The 23,136-nt window shown below is 35.3% G+C and overlaps 2 protein-coding genes across 3 annotated transcripts in view; one reads left to right on the forward strand and one right to left on the reverse strand.

The window, feature by feature from the left end:
- Positions 1-4,267: 4,267 nt before the first annotated feature.
- Positions 4,268-14,770, forward strand: LOC308682457 (protein adenylyltransferase SelO-like). Of its 2 annotated transcripts, XM_081352179.1 has the most exons (19): positions 4,282-4,538; positions 4,616-4,734; positions 6,327-6,455; positions 6,543-6,607; positions 6,894-6,950; positions 7,117-7,215; positions 7,460-7,527; positions 7,615-7,702; positions 7,785-7,854; positions 7,956-8,028; positions 8,132-8,215; positions 8,644-8,773; positions 8,850-8,894; positions 8,976-9,057; positions 13,296-13,388; positions 13,480-13,559; positions 13,641-13,684; positions 14,338-14,417; positions 14,633-14,770. In XM_081352179.1, exons 1-19 carry the CDS (start codon positions 4,355-4,357, stop codon positions 14,753-14,755), a joined length of 1,713 nt encoding a protein of 570 aa, XP_081208305.1. In that variant the 5' UTR covers positions 4,282-4,354; the 3' UTR covers positions 14,756-14,770. The 2 variants fall into 2 exon arrangements, with proteins under 2 accessions (XP_081208306.1, XP_081208305.1); XM_081352180.1 differs by lacking the exon at positions 8,132-8,215 and having other exon boundaries at positions 4,268-4,538.
- Positions 14,771-14,801: 31 nt separating this feature from the next.
- Positions 14,802-23,136, reverse strand: part of apbb1ip (amyloid beta (A4) precursor protein-binding, family B, member 1 interacting protein) — a 32,938-nt gene continuing 24,603 nt past the window's right edge. The window contains exons 7-14 of the mRNA XM_081352178.1: positions 22,826-22,947; positions 22,387-22,461; positions 21,949-22,092; positions 21,643-21,753; positions 17,059-17,157; positions 16,754-16,877; positions 16,614-16,660; positions 14,802-15,852 (exon numbers count right to left, since the gene is read on the reverse strand). Coding sequence (XP_081208304.1) covers positions 15,295-15,852; positions 16,614-16,660; positions 16,754-16,877; positions 17,059-17,157; positions 21,643-21,753; positions 21,949-22,092; positions 22,387-22,461; positions 22,826-22,947 — 1,280 coding nt within the window. The 3' untranslated portion in view covers positions 14,802-15,294. The remainder of the gene's footprint in view (positions 15,853-16,613; positions 16,661-16,753; positions 16,878-17,058; positions 17,158-21,642; positions 21,754-21,948; positions 22,093-22,386; positions 22,462-22,825; positions 22,948-23,136) is intronic.

The raw sequence follows: 23,136 nt of genomic DNA on the forward strand, positions 1-23,136 counted from the left end.
ACACATGTAGCGTGATAATTATTTTTTTATTTAAATTAGATTGTATAATTTCAAGATTTAAAGCAAAAACAAAATGGTCTGACTTTTGTTTTGTGAAATTATGCTAGAAGACACCTGCACAAAACAAAAACAGCAGACGGACTGAATGAAAACGCAAATTCACTTTCTGCCAGTAGGTGGCGCTTGGAAAAAATGTCTATAGCTAAGCCACTGTATTATTTATTTACGAGCCCCTTTAAGAGCCACTATCCAAATAAGGCGTGATTTCAGAAAACATTTTGTTGGCTTTTTGGTGAGCTGTAATGGTTTGTTTTAGTTGTATGCACTTGATATGGAGACGTAATTGGACGATTTAATTGAACTGAATGTTTATTGAACGTTTGTTTTGTTTTTCAAATGCACGTTTTATATTTAAAATATTACATTGAATCATAACTCGTCAGCGGCAGGTGCAAACAGTGCAAACTGAGAAAACCCCTGGCAGCTGGAGATGCCACCGGAAGTGCCGCTGCCACATTTTGCGCCAGACCTGCTGGTTATAAAGCATGGCAAGGTACAAAGGAAAAGCACAACGAAATTAAATTAATGTATACGACTAGTTGAAGTTTTCTGTGCTTTATCCTAACATTACACGAAGTGCAAACGAATAAAAATATTATAAACTGAAACTGTCATATTTACATTAAAAAAATAAAAAATAAAAATAAAAAAATGAATCCATTACACCTGCTGAAAAACAAGCAGCATAAACTAAAATGATCAGTTCCACGTGCATGCCCTGGAAACTCATGAATATTTATGCGCTCCGCCCTCTGAAACCAAAATATACGGTAAGATACTGTCACGTGATGTGCTACTATAGAAGATTGCCCTTTTAGGAATACAATAAATATGGGAAAGATTGGCAGTTAACATAAAATATATATAATATAAAATATATATAATATAAATAAATAGTTATTCTTATTATTATTTAAATATTATAAATAGTTAATAAATAAATATTAACAATGACAATTTAATCTAGTTCATGTATTTTGTTCATGTTATTAATAATAAAAGTAATAATAACAGCTATTATTATTTTTATATTTCGATAAATATAAATAGTTTTATAAATATAAAAGTGAGTTAAATATGTTTTTTTTTAAAGCTTTGGGGTTGCTGAAGTTTTTTTTTATTTATTTTTATTTTTTTATCGAATACCAAGAACGTAACAAAAACAGAGTATACATCAGTGACATTGATAAATACAGATAAATGAGTATTAAGCAAGGCACATGTCAGTCAAATAAATAATGACAAAGAAATAAAGAAAATTACATTTATTTGGAGATAGAAAAAAAAAACACTAAGAAGGGGTCTCTTCATTCCTCTTCTAAGAGATCAAGGTTTCTTATTATTCCAGCCAATTTCTGGGCCTTTTTCATACATTGCACCGATGGAAATAAATTACAAATAAATTCTCTTTTAAATACACAAAAATAAGGTTTCGTCTTCATACATTTGCATTTATGAATGAAAAATTTGCCCAGAATCAACATTACATTAATAAAAAAATTATTTTCTCATCCAACAGCATTCCAAACATAATATGCTTCCTAGCAAAAGTGGGCAGTGAATGAATCTTTGTCTCCAACCAATAAGACATGTTTTCCCAAAAAGTATTTGAAAAAACACAAGAAAAAAAAAAGATGATCAGTTGTCTCTATGTCAACAAAAAATAAAGGCATTTTCTTCAAAATTAAACCGTTGTCTTAAATTCACTTGACGGGTATAACCCATTGAATATTTTAAAATGAGTTTCCTTAGCTTTAGGAGCCACTGGAAAGCTAATATACTGTGTTTGCAATTTTTTAACAAATGGTTTATCATAAGCTTGCAAAACATAGTTATTATACAGAAATGTCAGATATAATATAGAATTGAAACAAGAGCGAATAAGTTTGTTGGGAAGCATTGTCCTGAGGTCATTACCATTGAAGAGAAGGGATGGGAGTTCACAAGATCAGTCTGGCATGTTGACAGAAGTGTTTTGTACAAAATGTATACAACTTTTTGGAATGGCATTTAAGACACGCTCAAATTGTTTGCGTTCACATTTTAAATTATATTTAGTGCAAAAGTCTCTAAAAGTTAAAAATCTTCCATCTTCATCCATTAAATGAAGAACTGACCAAATACCTTTTTCAAGCCAATCAAGAACACAGAGAGACTTGTATCTAGATACAACACTCTCAGAAAAAAGGTACAAAAGCTGTCACTGGGACAGTACCCTTCAAAAGGGTTCTAATATGTACCATTTAGGTACTATGTACACTTTTGGAACTAATATGTACACGTTTGGTACCAATATGTACCTTTGAGGGACTTATTTGCACTCTTTAGGTACAAAGGTGTACCTTTTAAAAAGGTAACGGCGCAGTGACAGCTTTTGTACCTTTTTTTCCGAGAGTGAATAAATCTATTGTTCCATATGATTCTATGTGGAGAAAAGTTGTGGTTATATAATAACTTCCAATATAACAAAATCTGCTGGTGAAAGATAATTTGATTGGCAGTCACTCTGGAAACAATAAAATCACATCTCAGTAGAAAATCAATCCCACAATTTTCTAAATATACCTCTGAGAATGCAAAACCAGAAACTAGTTTCAATTGTTATAAAATTTTTAAGCCATTTGACCTTCAAAGGCTTGTAATCCACCATTTTCATAATCTTCTTGCCCTCTTTATAGTGCACACGTTTTCTCCATATATAATTGAAATGAATTTGATGAATGGTCTTAATAGCTCTATTAGAAATAGAGACAAGATGCAGGATAGATATATCTAGAGAGACTTTCCATTTTAGTCAAATAAATCCTTCCAAAGATAGACAAATCCTTTTGCATCCCTGCATCAAGCCTGTCTCTGCATTAATTCCATCTATTCCAGACATTTAGCTTTTCCATCATGACCTCATCCTTAGAAATGTTTATGCCTAAATATCTGACATTTGACTTGACCGAAATATAATATATGCAATTTTAAGAGGGCATTCATGTATGGTAATAATTTCACATTTGCAGATATTGACCTGAGCATTTAGAAAAATATTCTCAATTACTTTAGGAACCTGGTCAAGACCTTTTAAAAATAATGTTGTATCGTCAGCCAATTGACTAATTTCCTGTCCAAACACATTTAATTTTTCAATATTTGAGTTTTTAATAAGGAGAGCCAACATCTCTGTAGCCAGAATAAACTATGAGGGAGAGACGGGGCAGCCTTGTTTAACTCCTCTCTTGATATCAAATCTGGGTGAAGTTCCTGTTGGTAGAGCCTCTGAACTATTGGCATTTGTGTAGAATAACTGAATAATATTAAACAGAATCAAGCTCTTCAGTTGTTAATTCTGCATCACATATCATTTTGAGCTGTTCATATGAGGAACAAATTCTCCAATTTTTTCCCCAGAGGGAATTAGAGTCTTGAAGAGGACGAAGAATATACATCCTGATAAAAGTGGGCAATTTCTTTAGCTATTACTTGTGAATTAGAACACTGCACTCGTAATAATTAAAGTTTTAACAGTTTCTTTATTGGCGCTTTTTTCTAACTTACAGAAATAAGCTGAGTTTTCCTCCCCTTTTTCCATTAAACTCTTGATCTATGACCCCTTAGATTTTCTCATTTCATCCAACTGTGATTGCAAAAATAACAATCTTGACCCATCATCCTCCGTTAAACTTGGTTTGTTAGAATATTCATTATTTTTTTTAATAATAGAGGTCTCTTTTAAAGTATGGGGTTGCTGAAGGTAAAAGTGTCGAGTCCAGACCAGTGGGCCTAAAACATGTTTACATTTTTACATTTAAAAAAATTACATTTTCATTACATTAATTTCAATCATAGAGATTTCAATCTTCTCCAGTAGTATTTATAATTTTTAAGTATTCAGTATTTTTAATAGACGGCTGATCACATGGTACCTGTTCCTTTTTACAATACAGATTGGGAGTTGACCAATCACAGTCGTCTCTGATCATTGTCTAGAGACGCTTATTTAATCATTATAGTGAGAAAGTTTCGAGAGTTTACATTTGTACGACTGTTTCTGAACCCATACAACTAATAGATTTAATCGGTTATGGTTTATATCGCGCATACATTTCCAAAAAGACAAAACAATCTTGAATAGGCCTATGTCATAAATGGAGCGTTCGGGTTTTTGAGCCGATGAGCGCCCTCTGGTGGAACATTGAAGGATTGTTTGTGTGACAGTTCTGATGTTTTCCTGATTTCCTCTAGTTACGTGATGTAAGGAAGTACAGGACAAATAGTAAACAAATATGCCTGTGAGTTTGATGTAATGACAAAACATGGTTTCACGTTATTTGTATTTTTATCGGCCGTCGTCATCGCTACATTTGGGGACGAACAAGAATTCTGTGAGAATGAAAGTTGTAATGAAAGAGAGTTCGATAAGAGACACTTTTATAGCAATGTGAAACACTGTGGAGAAATACCACTGGCATTAACACATAAACTACTAGGTAAGATACAGATATGAGTGCCAACATGCTATTTTACACGTTGACTTTGTTTTAATCACCTCCTGTGTGTTTTACAGATGCTCTCCCTCTTGATGAAGTTGATGGTAATGTTATTCGTACTGTGAAGAGAAGTGTGTTTTCAGAGTCTCAGCCCTCTCCTCTGAAAGAGCCCCTGACACTGGCTGCTGTGTCTCAGGTCAATAAACCCATCCACTCATCATCATTTACAGAAAACTCGTGCTCCACTGCAGTAAAACCTGGGGATATTGTTGCTGTAACTATTATGTAATGTATGAAACAGAAAAATACAATGGTTCTAGTACCATCACCAGTCAAAAGTTTGGTCCACACCCATTCTTTATAAATTTTCTTGCCCACATTTTTAAATAGTAATAAATTAATCATCATCATCACCACCAATAACATTGTTGTCGTCAGCATAATTTTGAACTTTTTCAGGCTGTTGTTACAAAGAAGTACACTTCATCATATTTTTAAGAGAAATTATGAAAATAACATTGGCTACTTTAAAATAATATACTTAGGTGCAAACTGAATATAATGTTACGGACACTTAATTGCATCATGTTAACTGCAATTAAACAAACATTTATTATAGCTTTTAATTTACATGAAATTTAGTTAGTTGAACTTAAGTGTGTGTAGCCAACAACAATACATTGGGTCAAAATGTATTGGGTCAAAGTTATCGATTTTTCTTTTATGTCTCAATGTTTTGATTTTTTTGCACCCTCAGATTCCAGATTTTCAAATAGTTGTATCTCGGCCAAATATTGTCATATCCTAACAAACTATACATCAATTGAAAGCTTATTCATTCAGCTTTCAGAAAATGTATACATCTCAATGTAAAAAAATTTACCCATGTGACTGGTTTTGTGGTCCAGGGTCACATTTGTAATAATGAAGTTGCAATTTAGTACATTATTTAAATGGAACATTAACCAACTACAGTTAACATTATAGTACTTTTTATGTACCTTGGTATGTTAGTCAACACATCAAAATAAGTGTACTTCTTTAAAGCACAGCAATATATTATTATAAAACAATATAGAACATAATGATTTAAAATGTACTTTAAAATGAAGTTTTTAATTTGACATTATTACAAAGTGCACTTTTTAAAAGTGTAGTTAAGTTTGTTAAGAAACGGTCATGAAAGTATACTCGTTAAGTGACTTTATTTCATTAATATTGTATTATCTGCAAAAACGGCTTTTTAAAAGAAACATAGTTTTCCATTTTTATTTTTAAAACTTATTTTTTACAAGTGTGTAGTAGATCACTTTAAAGAAAAAGAAATATATGAACCACCCAAGTCCTCAAATAAATTTCTACTTTAGGTTGTGGACAATTTATTTTTAGCTATTATAGGCTACTCTCTCTCTATATATAGCTTTTATATAATACTAGCTTTAAAATTGGACCAAACACTTACATACCAATAGAAACACTTTAGCATAAATTTATTTAGTCACAAACAGTTAATTTATTGTATTGATTTAATTAATTCAGTTAATTAAGTTAATCATTATTTTTTTTATTTTTTTTTGTCAGTTATACTTTTATTAATTTATTCAGTCATAAAGCTTTTAATCAGCTAATGAACTCATGGGCCACTTGGCCTCTTTACAGAACCACCAGTGGTCTGAGGATCACAGTCTGAGAAAACTGCTTTAAAACAAAACTGGACCATGGTCCCACCACAGTACTTTTGTGTAAATGTTGTTTCTGCATATATTCAGGCTCTTTTGTGTATTTCAGGATGTGCTGAGGAATATTTTGGATCTGAATGAGTCTGTGATTCAGAATGAAGAGTTTGTCCGTTGTGTCAGTGGTGGGAAACTGTTTCCTGGCTCTGTTCCTCTGGCACACAGATACGGGGGCCATCAGGTAAAGCTGACCGTCACTTCAAACCCGACAGCGATGGCGTAAGACAACCAGAGCAAACATGTCAACCATGTGTTATTATTATTATAGTTTGGTTATTGGGCCGGACAGCTGGGGGATGGAAGAGCACATTTGTTGGGTGAATACACAAACAGGTAAAATCATCCTGATCATCAGCATTCAACAGAAATCATCAGTTGTTATTGTCAGATGTGACTTTTCTGTTGTAATGCATGTCAGCTTTCCCATAATGTTGTTTAAGATTAAAGAATGGAAAGTGTGATCTATACTTATTGTTTTTTCAGCAAATAGATGATTCTGTCATTTTTTATCTAATTCTCACTTAATGCTTAAACATGCGTCTGAACAATGACATCTCTCAGTTTACAACTGTGACAAGTGTTAACCGTTAGAGCGGTGTACAATCTCTCTTTTATCCAGAAAAGGTGAAAGATGGGAAGTCCAGTTGAAAGGCTCAGGAAAGACACCGTACTCAAGGTGAATATCAGTTCCTGCTGCTCAATATTTTTGATATGCTTTTAAAGTAATTCTGAGATATATTTAGTTGTAAATGATCTTACATTATGACTCATAGTGTGTGATTCTCTGTCTGGCAGGAGTGTAATGGTTGTGCTGTTTACTGTACATGATGTTTTGTGTGCAGGTCTGGTGATGGACGGGCTGTGATTCGCTCCTCTGTGAGAGAGTTCCTGTGCAGTGAAGCCATGCACTTTCTGGGAGTTCCTACCAGCAGAGCCCTCAGGTACACACACACACACACACACACACACACACACACACACACACACACACACACACACACACACACACACACACACACGCACACACACACATATATATATATATACCAGCAGAGCCCTCAGGTACATGGACATGCACAAGAAGAGTAATATATGTATTTATCACATTCAAATGTTTGGTGTTGAATATTATTATTATTTCTATTTATACTTTTTCATTTTTTTTTTGCCTTTATTGTTTGTCAGTCTGGTTGTGAGTGAGGAACCTGTTTGGAGGGATCCGTTTTATAATGGCAGTGTCATAAAAGAAAGAGGTAAAATACGATCAGATTTGGAGAAATGGAGTAACTAAGTTCTTTATCCGTCCTCAGCTTGATGTGATTGTTCTCTGTATCTATCAGGAGCGGTTGTTCTGCGTCTTGCCAAGTCCTGGTTTCGTATCGGTTCACTGGAGATATTAACTAGAACTGGAGAGTTAGATGTCCTACGGTATATTAACTTTAACTAGGGAGATAATGTTTTTTTCTGACTCTTATTTGCTTTTTAATTTCTTTTTCTTTTTTATTTTCAGGACATTGTTGGACTTTGTAATTAAAGAGCATTTTAAATCTATTGCAACAAATGACCCTGACAAGTATGTGGTGAGTATCTGTGTCTCTCTGCTGTTTAGCTGGAATACAAGATTATTTTATATTGTCTGATCAGTCTCACTATATTTGAATGGTGTTCATGTTGTGTGAAGGTCTTTTTCTCTCGAGTGGTGAATGAAACGGCACATTTAATCGCCCACTGGATGTCGGTTGGTTTTGCTCATGGTTAGTTCACTGTGCTTTACTTGATTAGTTATCACATATTTATCATTATAGATCGAGCTTAATACGCAAAATGCACAACAACATGATCTGCATCTTCACACAGGAGTCTGCAACACAGATAACGTCAGTCTGCTTTCTATCACTTTTGATTATGGCCCATTTGGATTTATGGAATCATATGACCCAAGTATGTTTCTTTGTCTAACTTAAAACTTTCATAATATTAGCAATCATCTTCCTATAAGTTTACACACACGCAGATGTTTACGTTGAATTACCCATGTCATTATACACATTTGTGTCCTCATAAACCATATACGAGAACACATACACACGTGTACATATATATACACACACACAATACTGCAAAAGTGGAGGAAAATAGTATGAATAGTAAGCTACTTTAGATCTACTATAAATTTTGTATATACTTACAGTATATACATGGGTTGAGGGGCATGATTAATTGCATTTTTTTTTTAAATCCATTACTTGTTTTATTTTACTTCATTATATTCTAATAAGTTAAAGTGAAACAGACAGCCATAATAATAACATATAATAATTGTATTGTTAAATGTGTGTTATTGCTACAGCATTGTTTCCTCTGTATAGATTTTGTCCCCAACACGTCTGATGACGAGGGCCGGTACAGTATAGGAGCTCAGGCTAATGTTGGCCTGTTCAATCTACAGAAACTTCTAGAAGCTCTGAAACCACTGCTGACCTCAGATCAGCTTTCACAGTAAGAGATCGTTTTATTTTCTGTTGGTATTGGTCTGGAATAAAACAGGTGATTCGTGTCAATTCATTTACTTCAGATCTCAGCAAATATTGAGAGAGTATCCTCAAATATACCATCAAAGGTGAGCCTGTCATTAGACAATATAGAAACCTGTATTCCTCTCTGAGTCACTCCTGATCTCTCTTTACTGTTTCTGTTGTAGATTTCATGAGCTGTTCAAAGCAAAGTTGGGCTTTCTGGGAAATGAAGAAAATGATTCATATGTGATTGCATTTCTTCTAAAGGTAAATATTAGCTGGATAGTTTTTTTCTCTAATTGTACTATAATTAATTCATGTGATAAAGTTCTTTGGCCATTCTCAGGAAATGGTGTTATTTGTGACAATAAAAAAAAAAAAAGTAAGGTCAAGTCAAGTCATCTTCATTTATATAGCGCTTTTAACAATGTAGATTGTCTCAAAGCAGCTTTACAGAGATAAGCGTATAATTTAAGGTAACAGAGATTGTTTCGGCTTTACAGCAGAGTTAAGTTATTTCCATCTAAAGTTAGTTTTAATTGATTTGGTTCCGTCGCAATGATCATTTGTTATTAAATTAGGGGCCGCTAAGACGACACCATTCCCTCTACACAGACTTTAAACGCAAACCTGTGAGAAACGCTGATGGCGTTCACATGCGCATTTAGAATGGGTTCTATAGTTATGTACGTTAGAATATACGCAGGTTTGGAATTCCCTACAAGCCAAGCCTAAACAAAATACTTGTCTTTCCTTATAAATTTTGATAAGGAATTTTATTTTATTTGTTGCTTTGGGGTAGGACCGCGAGACGAATTTTCCCGACAACGCCTTATCTGTAGAGTGGTAGTGGGATCCTCCATAGGGAGAGACTAGTTGGCACTTCAGCACTGCGTTGTCATCGGTCCAGGTGAAGGTCCTTCGTCAGATCTGGATACGGCCTGGATCCGGCAGGCTGCAGGAAAAACCTTGGGATAAACACAGACACTAAAATTAGCGTAGATGCCATTCTTCTCATGATGTAACGAGTACATCAGGATTTATGGGAAGTGTTCCCGGTTCCGGCTGACCTAATCTATGCAGCATAACATTAAATTATAGAAGTCTATAATGTATTATGTGAAAGCTAGGTCAAAGAGATGTGTCTTTAATCTGGCTTTGAACTGACAGAGTGTGTCTGCTTCCCAGACAATGGTAGGAAGACTGTTCCAGAGTTTTGGTGCTAAATAGGAAAAGGATCTACCGCCAGCAGTCGATTTTGATATTCTAGGTATAATCAACTGGCCGGAATTTTGAGATCGTAATAGACGTGACGGACTATAATGCGTTAAGAGCTCGCTCAAGTACTGCGGAGCTAAACCATTCAGTGCTTTGTAAGTAATCAGCAATATTTTAAAATTTATGCGATGTTTAATAGGGAGCCAATGCAGTTTTGACAGAACTGGGCTAATATGGTCATACTTCCTGGTTCTGGTAAGAACTCGAGCTGCTGCGTTTTGAACCAGCTGTAGTTTGTTTATTAAGCGTGCAGGGCAACCACCCAGTAGAGCATTACAATAATCTAGCCTTGAGGTCATGAACGCATGAACTAATTGTTCCGCATTTGTCAATGAGAGCATATGGCGTAATTTAGATATATTTTTAAGATGGAAAAATGCAGTTTTACAGATACTAGACACGTGACTTTCAAATGAAAGATTGGTATCAAAGAGCACACCCAGGTTCCTAACCGATGACGAAGACTTAACAGAGCAGCCATCAAGTGTTAGACAGTATTCTAGGTTATTACGTGAGGAAGTTTTTTGTCCAATAATTAGAAACTCTGTTTTTTCAGAATTTAGAAGTAGGAAATTACAAGTCATCCTATTTTTTATTTCCGCTATGCATTCCGTTAATTTTGTGAATTGATAAGTTTCGTTAGGTTTTGAAGAAATATAGAGCTGAGTATCATCGGCATAACAGTGAAAGCTAATGCCATGTTTCCTAATGATATCTCCTAAGGGTAGCATGTACAGAGTGAACAGCAGCGGTCCTAGTACTGAGCCTTGTGGTACGCCATACTGAACTTGTGATCAATGAGACATCTCATCATTTACTGCTACAAACTGATAACGGTCAGATAAGTATGATTTAAACCATGCTAGTGCATTTCCCGTAATGCCAACATAATGTTCTAATCTATTTAAAAGAACGTTGTGGTCGATGGTGTCAAATGCAGCGCTAAGATCGAGTAACACTAATAGAGAGATACAACCACGATCGGATGATAAGAGCAAATCAATTGTGACTCTAACGAGAGCTGTTTCGGTACTATGGTACGGTCTAAATCCGGACTGGAAATCCTCGCAGATATCATTTCTTTCAAGAAAGGAACACAGTTGTGAGGATACTGCCTTTTCTAATATCTTTGACAGAAAAGGTAGATTCGAGATCGGCCTGTAATTGACTAATTCTGAAGGATCAAGTTGCGTTTTTTTAACAAGCGGTTTAATCATAGCCAGCTTAAAGTTTTTTGGTACGTATCCTAGAGACAAAGACGAATTAATGATATTAAGAAGAGGATCTATGACCTCTGGAAGTATTTCTTTCAGTAGCTTAGTCGGTATAGGGTCTAACATACATGTTGTAGATTTAGATGATTTAATGAGTTTAGTAAATTCTTCCTCTCCTATAGCAACGAATGAATCAAATTTTTCCTCAGGGAGACTACAATGCACTGCCTGATGCGATACTGTAGTAGACGGTTGCATAGTTATAATTTTGTCCCTGATATTATCAATCTTATAAGTGAAGAAGTTTATAAAGTCATTACTGCTGTGTTGCTTGGAAACTTCGGTGCTTGAAGCTTTCTTTTTCGTTAGTTTAGCCACCGTTTCAAATAAATACCTAGGATTATGTTTATTTTCTTCTAATAGGGTTGAAAAATAAGCAGATCTAGCAGCTTTTAAAGCCTCTCTGTAAGTAATTGAGCTCTCTTTCCATGAAATGCGAAATACCTCTAGTTTTGTTTTCTTCCAGTTGCGCTCCATTTTTCTGGCTGCTCTCTTAAGGGCCTGAGTGTGCTCGTTGTACCACGGCGTTGGACTATTTTCTTTAATCTTCTTTAAGCGCAACGGAGCAACTGTGTCTAAAGTGCTGGAAAAGAGAGAGTTAAACGTTTCTGTTGTAATATCTAGTTCTTCTAAGCTATCTGAGATGCTGAGATGATGAAACTGATTAGGAAGATTATTAATAAAGCAATCTGTAGTAGCAGAAGTGATAGGTCTCACATATTTGAAACACGGAGTCAGCTTTGCAGCCTTGGCTAAATGCAAATTACACGAGACTAGATAATGATCTGAGATGTCATCGCTCTGCTGCAGAATTTCAACGGCATCAACATCTATTCCGTGTGATAATATTAGATCTAGAGTATGATTACGACGATGAGTAGGTCCTGACACGTGTTGTCTAACTCCAATTGAATTTACAATGTCTTTAAATGCCAATCCCAATGCATCTTTTTCATTATCGATGTGTATATTAAAATCACCAACAATTAGTACTTTATCTGCAGTCAATATTAATTCTGATAGAAAGTCCGCAAATTCTTTGATAAAGTCTGTATGGTGCCCTGGTGGCCTGTATACAGTAGCCAGCACAAATCTCAAACATGATTTATCATTTATACTATATATTTTTACATTAAGCACCAATGCTTCAAAATAATTATATTTAAAACTTGATTTCTTAGTGGTTTTGAAACTATTACTATAGATTACAGCAACACCACCCCCTTTGCGTTTCAGACGAGGCTCATGTTTATAACAGTAATCTTGCGGGGTTGATTCATTTAAAGTAATGTAATCGTTTGGTTTTAGCCAGGTTTCTGTCAAACACAGCACATCTAGGTTATTATCTGAAATCATATCGTTAACAACGAGTGCTTTTGAAGTAAGCGATCGAATATTCAGCAACCCAAGCTTTAGCATTTGCTCATCTGTATTATAGCTGTTTTTTATTTGTTGAACATCAATTAAATTTTTAACCTTAGTTGGGTTTAAACGTTTTTTGGATTTCCAAATTCGGGGAACAGACACAGTCTCTATATGATGATAGCTAGGTGAAAGAGGCTCTATGTGATGGGATTTATCTGACCTTGGTGAGGTATCAGTAAGACTCACACACACACACACACACACACACACACACACACACACACACACACACACACACACACACACACACACACACACACACACACACACACACACACACACACACACACACACACACACACACACACACATACACACACTGATATATATATATACACACACACACTTTCATTATAAACTTTTCTTTAATTAGATGATTTTTTTTTTAATTATATATTTAATGACCAAACTGTCAGAAATAGTTAAGTCCAGTATGGTGTTAAATCAGTAGTAGATCACACAAATGGCAGCATTTCCTGAGAATGACCCATAAAATGTTGTATGTTGTATGTTGTGTGATGTGTTGAGCTAATGGAGGACACTGGAGCAGACTTCACTATGACTTTCAGACAGCTGAGTGAAGTGACCCTGTCCCGGCTTCAGAAGGGATCCTTTGCTCCGGTTCGTTTCCTCTCCATTCACTCCCACAGCAGCCGCAATATCCATAATCATGATTTCAGTCCATTAACTGTGACTGTGTCTCTCTTGACAGTCATTGTGGGCTCTTTCAAACCTCTCATCACACAAGCATTTCAGAGACTGGGTTCAGCTGTATTTACAGCGTCTGTCAAGGTAATGTCGCTGGAATATAAACTCAAACTTTTTAGAGGGTTAAAAATGAACATCACTTGATGTTTTAATCGTCTTCTACAGGATAATAAGTGACTCAGATGAAGAACGGCAGCACAGAATGCAAGGTGTGTTTTTGTATATATTATATGATGCAATGTTAAATATTATGTGTGTATATATTGTTACAGTAACACTACCGCTGAAATGTTCAGGATTGGTAAGATTTGTTTTAAAAGAAGTTTCTTATGCTCACCAAGGCTGCATTAATTTAATCAAAAATACAATAAAATCAATCAATAAAAACAGTAATTTTGTATTACTACAAGATAGTATTATACTATGAGATATTATTACAATATAACATAAATTATTCTATTTGAATATACAGTATGTGTAATTAATATATTTGTGCAGTTGAATGTAATTTATTCCTGTGATCATTTCTCCTGTCTTCAGTGTCACATGATCCTTCAGAAATCATTTTAATTTGCTGATTTGCTGCTCAAGAAACATTTGAAAACAGTTTTATTGTTGAGGAAACCCTGATACATGTTTTGATTAATATAAAGTTCAAAAGAACAGCGTTTATTTGAAATAGAAATCTTTTGTAATATTATAAATGTCTTTATTGTCCCTTTTAATGCATCCTTGCTGAATAATATTATTAATTTCTTTTTTTTAAAGCCTTACTGACTGTAAATGTTTAAACTGTAGTGTGTGTTTTTTAACGATGTGTTATGTTGTATTTAATGTTATTTGTAATTTTTCTATTGTTCAGGAGTAAACCCACGGTATGTGTTGAGGAACTGGATGGCTGAATCTGCTATCAGAAAAGCAGAGAAAAATGACTTTTCAGAGGTATTATTACATGTGATACTGTAATAATACCTAACTACTAATATGTGAAACTAATATACTGTCATGATCATGCTTATCATATATCTTAGTGTGTTTGCTTTAATATATTACTGTGAAATGAAGATTTCACAATTATACATACAATGTAACATCTTCAGACAGACCAGTATGGCTTGTCTTTTTCTTAGGTGACAGTATGTTTGATGTATTTCTAGGTGGCGCTGTTGCAGAAGACTTTAATGGAGCCATTTCTGGAGCAGGAAGAGGCTGAGAGAGCCGGATATGCCAGTAAACCTCCATCCTGGGCTCAGCGGCTGAGGGTCAGCTGTTCTTCCTAACTCAGGGTCCAATGAAAGAAATAAATCATACATTTCAGCATCATTTGAACCAAAAATATTGTTTATGACATTGTAATCACACTTCCTAATGGATGATCCGATTGGAGGATGAGCCATGTTCGACGTTATATATGTACATATATGCACGTTATATATGGACAATGGACATGGATGTCTTTTGTAATATTGCTGTTTCTGCATTTCTACAAAAGTGCAAAAAACTTTGCATCATGCAAATTGTTTACTCCTGTTTAACAATTAGGCATGTCAAAATCTGTTAAACAGTTAACTTTGCAAGACCTTATTTATTATGACATTCCATTAGCAATGATGATATAGCATATTTGCAATACAAATAATCTGATTAGGTGCGTAGTACAAAGTATTTACATATTTTAGTCAGGTGGTGTAATGCAAGCATATTAAACAACAAAATAATTAAAGATGTGTGTCCTAATGTTAAGCCAAGAACTAGTTTGGCGGTCAGTTCCTCAGTCCAACTACAAAAACACGTCAATAAGCGCTATCTGTCTTCAAGATCATTGTTGACTGCGCTTTTTCAGCATTGCTGTCATCAGTTCTGACATGAGTTCGCCACCTGGGGGCGCTGTTTGTAGAGGTGTAGTTCTCTTTGGTGGAGCTGGAGGCATTTTTCTGACGGAGCCGGCGGATGGGTTGGCAGCCGGTGCAGGAGCTGGTGGTGGAGGCGGGGGTGGAGGTGGGGGTGGTGGAGCTCCACCTGCAGATGCAAAGTTTTGGGGACCAGGAGGAGGAGGTGGAAGGGAGGTGATGGGGTCTGGAGGTGGTGGGGGGAGCGAGTCTCCCCCGTAAGGTGCAAAACTAGGAGGCGGTGGAGGAAGAAAGTCAGGGGGCAGCTCGGCATCTTCTGGAGGAGGTGGTGGTGGAGGCAGGTCATCCATGGGTGGAGGTGGGAAGGAGGATTGTGGGAATCGAGGTGGAGGAGGAAACTTGTTGACTTTGGTTGTGCTGGCAGGAGGAGCAGGGGGAGGAGGAGGCAACATGGGGTCGGGTGGTGGAGGAGGCAGGCTTTCCATTGAAGGCGGAGGTGGTGGGAAAGATGTTTGGTTGCCAGGACCCTTCAGAAACAAACCAAAAGTAGCATTCAGGAGCATTTCAAATAAATGATGAAATTACAAGGGGATTAAAACAACTCTAAAGGATCCGTCACCCTTTGTGGAAAAGTAGTGTGCTTAATTGAAGTATACTTTAAATCTTTAAAGTATATATATTTAAAAAAAAATCAGATAATTTATTAATTAAATAAAAGGCCATTTTATGTATATTTAAAGACACTGTACTTTCATGAATGTTTCTTAGAGTTAAGAGCAATTTGTACTTTGCAATCATGACAAATAAACAGTTATACTTTTTAAATTATGGTTTAGTAATCTTTTGCATTACACTTATTTTGATGTTGATAAACATACCACATGTAAATTTGATTATAATTTGTTGTTATTATAAAATGGTAATATATTTTAAATGTATCAATTGGCAACTTCATGACAAATGGGTAATTAAATATTTATGACAAGTTTCAATAGAAATGATATATGTATATTTTAGTGTACTATAAATGCTTCTCAGTACATTCGGCAGTAAACTTCAACCATATTTCATAGAAAGTAGAAGTAATTGTGAAATGTTATAAAATTATGTACTTAAGTGTGTCAATAAATTTAAACTATATTTTGTTTAATTGCAATTAACATGCAGTTAAATGTCTGAAAACATTACATTCAGTTCACACTTCAGTATGGTCCATGAACTTATATTATTTATGGTATCATATTATGGTGTTCTTCATTACGAAGGCAACCGATAGATTTAGAGGTACCTTGGTGTCCTTTGGAAGCTGAGGAGCGTGTCCATTCGCAGCTTTGACTGAAAGATAAACACAAAAATGTCATCAAAATCCTTTTATATATCAAGATCTATGATACATTTTATAACAATCTATTTAGTTCATTATCATACCTTTAGGTGTAGGGGAGGGTGTGGATGGACTGGAGGAGGCCTGGATAGTGCGGCTAGCCCAGCTTGCAGTGCCGGCTGCTTTCCTCACGGCGGCTTTGTAGTTTTCATATAACTGCTTACCATACTATGACAAAATCATGACAAAACAAGACCGGTAATAAGGAAGAAGAACTTATTTTTTATTATTATTATTTTTTGACGAAGTAGACAGCTCACAATAGGAGCCAACACAATACAGCTTCTTGCATTTATCATACACTCATTATCTATTTTGGTTTTTGGTGTGTGGCCTGGTTTCTGCTCACCTTTGCAATACGTATCCCAGTCACCCACAGAGTCATGGCCAACTCATCATCACAACACATATACTTGATGTATTGGGATTCTTTTTGAATTTGAGGATGCTGAAAGCAGATCACAGTGACCATATGAACATGACATATAACCTGATAAAAAAGGGTTGGGTAACAACTTACTAGGGTTTTCATTATTAGTTCATGCTTTGCTGATAATAGTTTTTCTCCAAATGGACAGTTGGTGATATTAACATTGTTTTGATTGCATTTGTTATTGAGCTGCAGTTGCATAGCAGAGACAGTGGATGGCACACTAAAATCACAATTTGACTACCAATGCCCCTAATGCCACACTTTAGGATTAGCCCTAAATATTGCTAAAATGAACCACAAAAATCTCGTGCTTTATAATTTTGAATTGTTGCATACATGCAAAGAATGCATGTCTATTTTCTGTTGGAGTCAGGGTTTAATTGTGCATGCATTACATTTATTGCATTTTTTGCTTTTTATTTCCCAATTGCTTGACAAACATAAAACACAGCCCACCCTAACCTAAACATAGCCTGAAACACCCTTGATGATTTGTCATGCTTTCTTAAAGGGTTACTTCAGGATTTAGCATTAAGCTTTGTATTAGTAGAAAACCTGTAGTATTTTCGAATTACCATGCTTTCCCCCCTCATATCCCCCTGAGAGGAGAGATTTATGTATTTTTTGTCTGGAAAAAATCCTCCGATGACGCAAAAATCGTCATTTTGCGTCATCGGAGGATTTTCTGGCCAGAGGCTAAAGACTACAGCCAGTAGATGGCGTTGTTCCGCATGTTTTCAACCCGCCCATACAGGGTGGGATCTCACTCACAGAATGTACACAGTATCAGCCGTCTTTCTTTGGAAGCTAAGCTAGCATGCTCTTGTTCTGTGGAGAAAGCTGAATAATAGGAGAAAGCTGAGTAAGTAGGGGTTACCATCTTCCTTTTCCCGGACTTGTCCGGCGGGCGAGACTGTTAAAAATGTCCGGGATTCGGCTTTTGCGTTCTACGGTCGCCATTCATTGTTTACATGCACACCTCTCGTTTCAATCTAACTGAATTAATTCCGATCGGTGAATCTGACTGTAGTGTTTACATGGACGCTAAACAAGTGCGTTTGATGCGGTTGATGTGCGTTTTAACATTGCTAAGAAAATTCCCGCTCCTCCGTGAGAGATGCGTTCTCCCGCGGCCGTCAGCCTCGTCCTGCTCGCCACAGTAAACATGATGAATGGCGACTGTAGAACGCAAAAGCCGAATCCCGGACATTTTGGGTCTCTAAATCCCTGGCAAACTCATCACTTAGGCTAGCCTTGTTGTTTTCAACTGTGCTCTCTAACCGGTAGGCGTGGCCTCCTAAGGCAGCGAAGCAAGTGCATTCTGGGAGTTGTTGTCTTTCATCCACATAAGCCAAAAATACATTTTCTGGCTTTTCTCAGTCTAGAAAGCTCCAAATTCAAAAATTTCTCCACATTTCTTCTACTTAAATGACATATTTTAAATACACATTCATCTTCCCAGAGGTGAAGTATCCCTTTAACAAGGCATCAACATGTCAGTGGACCTGCTTTTGCTATAATCCTTAGGTATTTCATTTCCTATGGGTTGATGTTGGTAAAATAGCTTTTTACAGTTATAATTTTCTTTGTCCAAAATTAGTTTTTAGTAAGTGATATTCTTTCCATGCCTTGTTTTTAATTTGGTAGAACAATAACCTAGTATTAACACTTTCATCACATATTCATATTCTTAGAGGTGAGTATAGACTGGAAAAAAGCAGTTGAGGTATTTTGAATTGTGTGCAAAGACTTTAATTAAAGGAAGGCTCTGTCAACTGCAAAGTCTGAAGACAAAAAATAACCAGAAACAAATGTTTTGACCTTTTACAACTTGTGGCAGGCTGGCTACTAAACCATAGTGTCTTGTTCAAATTATAGACTATATTATTCATTTGGAAAGGCTTGAGAACCATGATAGCATTCTTAGACTGCTAGTTCTGATTGGTTTTGGTTATATTTATCAGACTGCTACCACCATGCATGCATAAAAATGATCCTGTCTGAACAAATACAAATTAAGGAATTCAAAGTTCTTTACCAGATCTAGAAAGTTTACACATTAGTTATTTTAATTACACTTTATTTTAAGGTACCGTTGTTGCAGTGTAATTATACAATTAAGAATTAAGTAATAATAATAACGTGTACTTGCTATAGGGTTTGGATTAGGATTTAGTTTATGGTTAGTTCCACGTAATCATTTAGTAGATGCATAGTTTACTGTTAGTAACAGCGAGTAGATGTAACGTGTAACAATGACACTGTAAAATACAGTGTTACCGTTATATTTTTTAGGATGCTGTTTAGTATAAACTTTTAAACTAGAAAATACTGTACCGTTTCTTGAATTTAGCCCCTTGCTATCTAAGAAATACTCACTTTTCGTGAATCTTCAAACCCTCATCCCTTATGTTTCATGTTGCCACAGTTAATGTCAGCTCTCATCCCTGCACGCTAAACAGGAAAAGATGCTTTCCCAACCACTTCCTGCATTCTGGACGTTCAAATGCAACACACTGGCTTTTATCTTTGGGGGGAGCACCAGGCATAAAAGAAGTACACACCTTGAAATAATTATTGTACAATTTGTGTTTAGCAGGGTTTGGGGGTTACGCCTACGAGCTTAATGGTCTTTGAGTGAACACTTACTGTATGAAAGAGAACCAAGCTGATTTATGGTGTGTTAATATCAGATGAATCCCCTGCTGCCTGGAGTACTTAAAGACACCTTGTTATTATGGTAAATTACTTAAAAAGCAGAGGTTGCACTCCGGCCCGAAACTAGGTTTGCCATTTAATAATTTAAGGGATGTTTTCACGACACTGTTTTCAACTAAAAACGGAAGGCTTATGTGTTTTGGCCTGAAAACATTTGAAAACGGGTTTCAAAGTTACGACACCATTATCATCTCCGTATAAACTACAAAAACGTGAATCTGTGAAAATAGGACATCATGCGCATGCATATTAGTGTTTAGTCTATACTTTTTCTTCTTTTTTTTTGCAAATGAAAGGATACAGATATTAACAGTAAGAAATGGGGGGGGGGGGGATCATATGGACATCATCACAAGTGGTTATAAGAATAACACAAATCAACACAATCTAAAAGTTTTCATCATGAAAGATTAAAGGTTCCTTACAACAGACTCAAGGATGATATGTTTTCGAGGTTTTCGTGTTAAAAGGATTTGACGTTTTCTTAAATTAGGTAAAAAGGGACAGATCTGTGTGAACGGGGATCATTTTGTTAACATTGTCATTTGTACAAAGAAAAAAGTTTTACATTTTTAGTACATCTTGTTGTGTAAACGTACCCTTAATAGGAATATCATTTGGGGGGTGTAGTTTTGGACCAGCGGAGCATTTTGAAGGGTTGCAGAAATATCAACTCTAACCTGATCACACTATTGCTCCACTACATGCAGAGGGGAAATGGGTGCTTTTTAGAGGGATGTAATTTACAGATTCTTGTGCTCTAAGCCTCACGTCTTTTATGTCTGCTTTCATGTCCATGACTAGCCTGATAGAGCAGCATTTTGTTGCGAGAATGATGAGAATTCACTTTATGTCCAGAATCAAATTTGTATTTTTGTGCATTATTTTAACAACATTAAAAACAACAGGAAAACAAGTACAACTTCCCATCGTTCTCCTGTCTGTTTATACTGTTTGTACTCCATGTCCATGAAAACCTTGTTTGGGTTTTAATATAAAAATGTAACAATAAAAAGAAGTACACTTATTACAAAAATAATGCACTTTGAAAAAATGAAAGTGTAAACCTGAATGTAATATTTCAGACATTTAATTGCAAGTTAAATTAAATGTATTATGGTTTAAATTTTTATTAAAGGCATTTAGCTAATTTTTAGCGTTAAAGGTCAACTAAAAAATATTAATGTTATTTCTATTTAAACTTGTATGTTGTATTTCATGTATTTAAATTTATCTGTAATTATACATTTGTAATGATGAATTCACAATTTAGTACATTTAAAATATATTAACTTTAAATGTAATACCGAATAACACACTACTGTTAAAATTATAATTATATTATATATGATAATTATATAAATATAACTTTAAATGTGCTTTATAAGTTAGTCAACACATCAAGATAAGTGTACTTCTTTAAAGCATGACAATCGATTATTAAACATGATCTAAAACTTTTAATTTTACATTATTGGAAAGTTCACTTTTTTAAAAGTGTACTTAAGTGTGTTAAGAAACATTTAAGAGTACACTTAAATAGGCGTTTATTTCATTAATATTATATTACCAGCAAGTACAGTTTAAAAAATATATATACTTTTAAGATGTAAAGTACACTAAAAAGCACATTCAGTCCAATTAAGTGCACTCTATTTTTTTTACAAGGGTGGGCTGTTTTCATGTTTTACTTTATTGATCCTTGTCCCACTGTATGTTTCTGATCCAAACTCTGTATTAATGTTAAAGTGAGAGTGGGTTAGCATAATAAGAAAACTGTACCTTGAGAATGAAGCAGTGGTCTGTTGGTGCTTTGTATTTGTTTCTGTATTCTTTGCAGTAGTAGACGTTCACATTGTCGAACTGCACCAAGCACACAAGGTCCCGTGATGCCTGATGGAGAGAGAACCCCATAACGCACACAAATGTCATTTCTTGACATTTTCACAAGGCCAGTTATTATTTAGGTCTGTTGTGATTAAGTATTCAATCAAAAAGCAAACTGATGTACATTGAGCTTAATAAGCGAGGATTTGCCTGAACTCAAAATACACTGTATGTTTTACTGTCTGTGTTGCCTGAGCTGACCTTTGTCTTGCCTTTGGGTGAGTAATACAATCCAGAGGCCCGAAGTAGGAAGTAGCGCTGTTTCCAGGATTTCTTGCCATCCTCCTTCATATACAGAATGCCCTCAAGGTCAGGCACAATGATGGAGGCTCCACAAAAATTCTCCTATACCCAGAAAAACAGAACCAGACATTTAGACTTTCATCATTCGCTTACACTCATGTCATTCCATGTCGATTTTCTATTTACCGCAGGACACACATTGGAACGACATAAGGGTGAGTATATGATGATAACATTGTCATGTTTGGGTCAGACTTGTTTAGACCTACATTATTTCGTTAAATGGCTTCAGTTAAGACGTTAAATCTGACTCCATTAAATGATTTTGATAAATGTCTACATTGGTAAGCTGACATTAAATCTCTCAATTATATCAAAAGTTAAACGCAAACACACCTCCAGAAGTTGTTCTTTGTCTTTTTCTTTCATGTCCATTAGAGATTTCTTATCCTTTTTCCACATATAAAATAACTGTAAAAGAAATTGAAATGGGCTTCATTTTAATCAGCATTCAACAAAATGTCATGTTTAAGTAATCATGTTGGTCATGAAGACAGTCTCTACACCAAAGAAGTCTTCTAGACTTCTACAATTACAGAAAGCTGTCAATATGCTGAGTTTAACTGTTTTTCTAATTTCTGTTTCATTTTTTCATTGAACTAGAAATAGAGAAGTCAGAGAGCAGTTTTTGCACTGGAAATGTCACTTCTGTGAAACAGTATACAGTAAGGGGAAAGCAGTATTTAAAGCGCTTTTGTATTTTACTTTGATATTTTCATGAGCTGTAATTCAAATTGCATTGGCAAGAAGCTCAAATAGCCGTCCAAATACTTGCCTGAGGGTTTCTGAACACTTCATATTTGTCTTTTTTCTCAAGAAAAACCACTTTGTTTTCAGTGTCCCTGGTCCATGTAGAAAGAGGCTCGACTAGGTTCTCATGGTCCTCAAACCCTCGTTCTGTGGAAAGGTCAAACTTAATTCAAATGTCATTGTTTTTTGTCCATACCGCATTTTCCTATTTTCATAAATAAACATTGATAATCAATATTACTCCTTTGAAGTTATGAACACTTTGTGTAAAGACTGATTTGACAGACACTTTTATCCAAAGCCATATTGAAATACAATAAAGGTATATATTTGTGT

Source organism: Scardinius erythrophthalmus (genome assembly GCF_964197995.2).
Source record: "Scardinius erythrophthalmus genome assembly, chromosome: 22".
In the NCBI taxonomy this organism is placed as follows: Eukaryota; Metazoa; Chordata; class Actinopteri; order Cypriniformes; family Leuciscidae; genus Scardinius; species Scardinius erythrophthalmus.

Excerpts from the sequence above, each read along its gene's own strand:
- LOC308682457 (XM_081352179.1), top strand. The coding sequence starts at position 4,355 with ATGACAAAACATGGTTTCACGTTATTTGTATTTTTATCGGCCGTCGTC. Across the intron at positions 13,560-13,640 it reads TATTTACAGCGTCTGTCAAG|GATAATAAGTGACTCAGATG; the intron begins GTAATGTCGCTG and ends CGTCTTCTACAG. Across the intron at positions 13,685-14,337 it reads ACGGCAGCACAGAATGCAAG|GAGTAAACCCACGGTATGTG; the intron begins GTGTGTTTTTGT and ends TCTATTGTTCAG.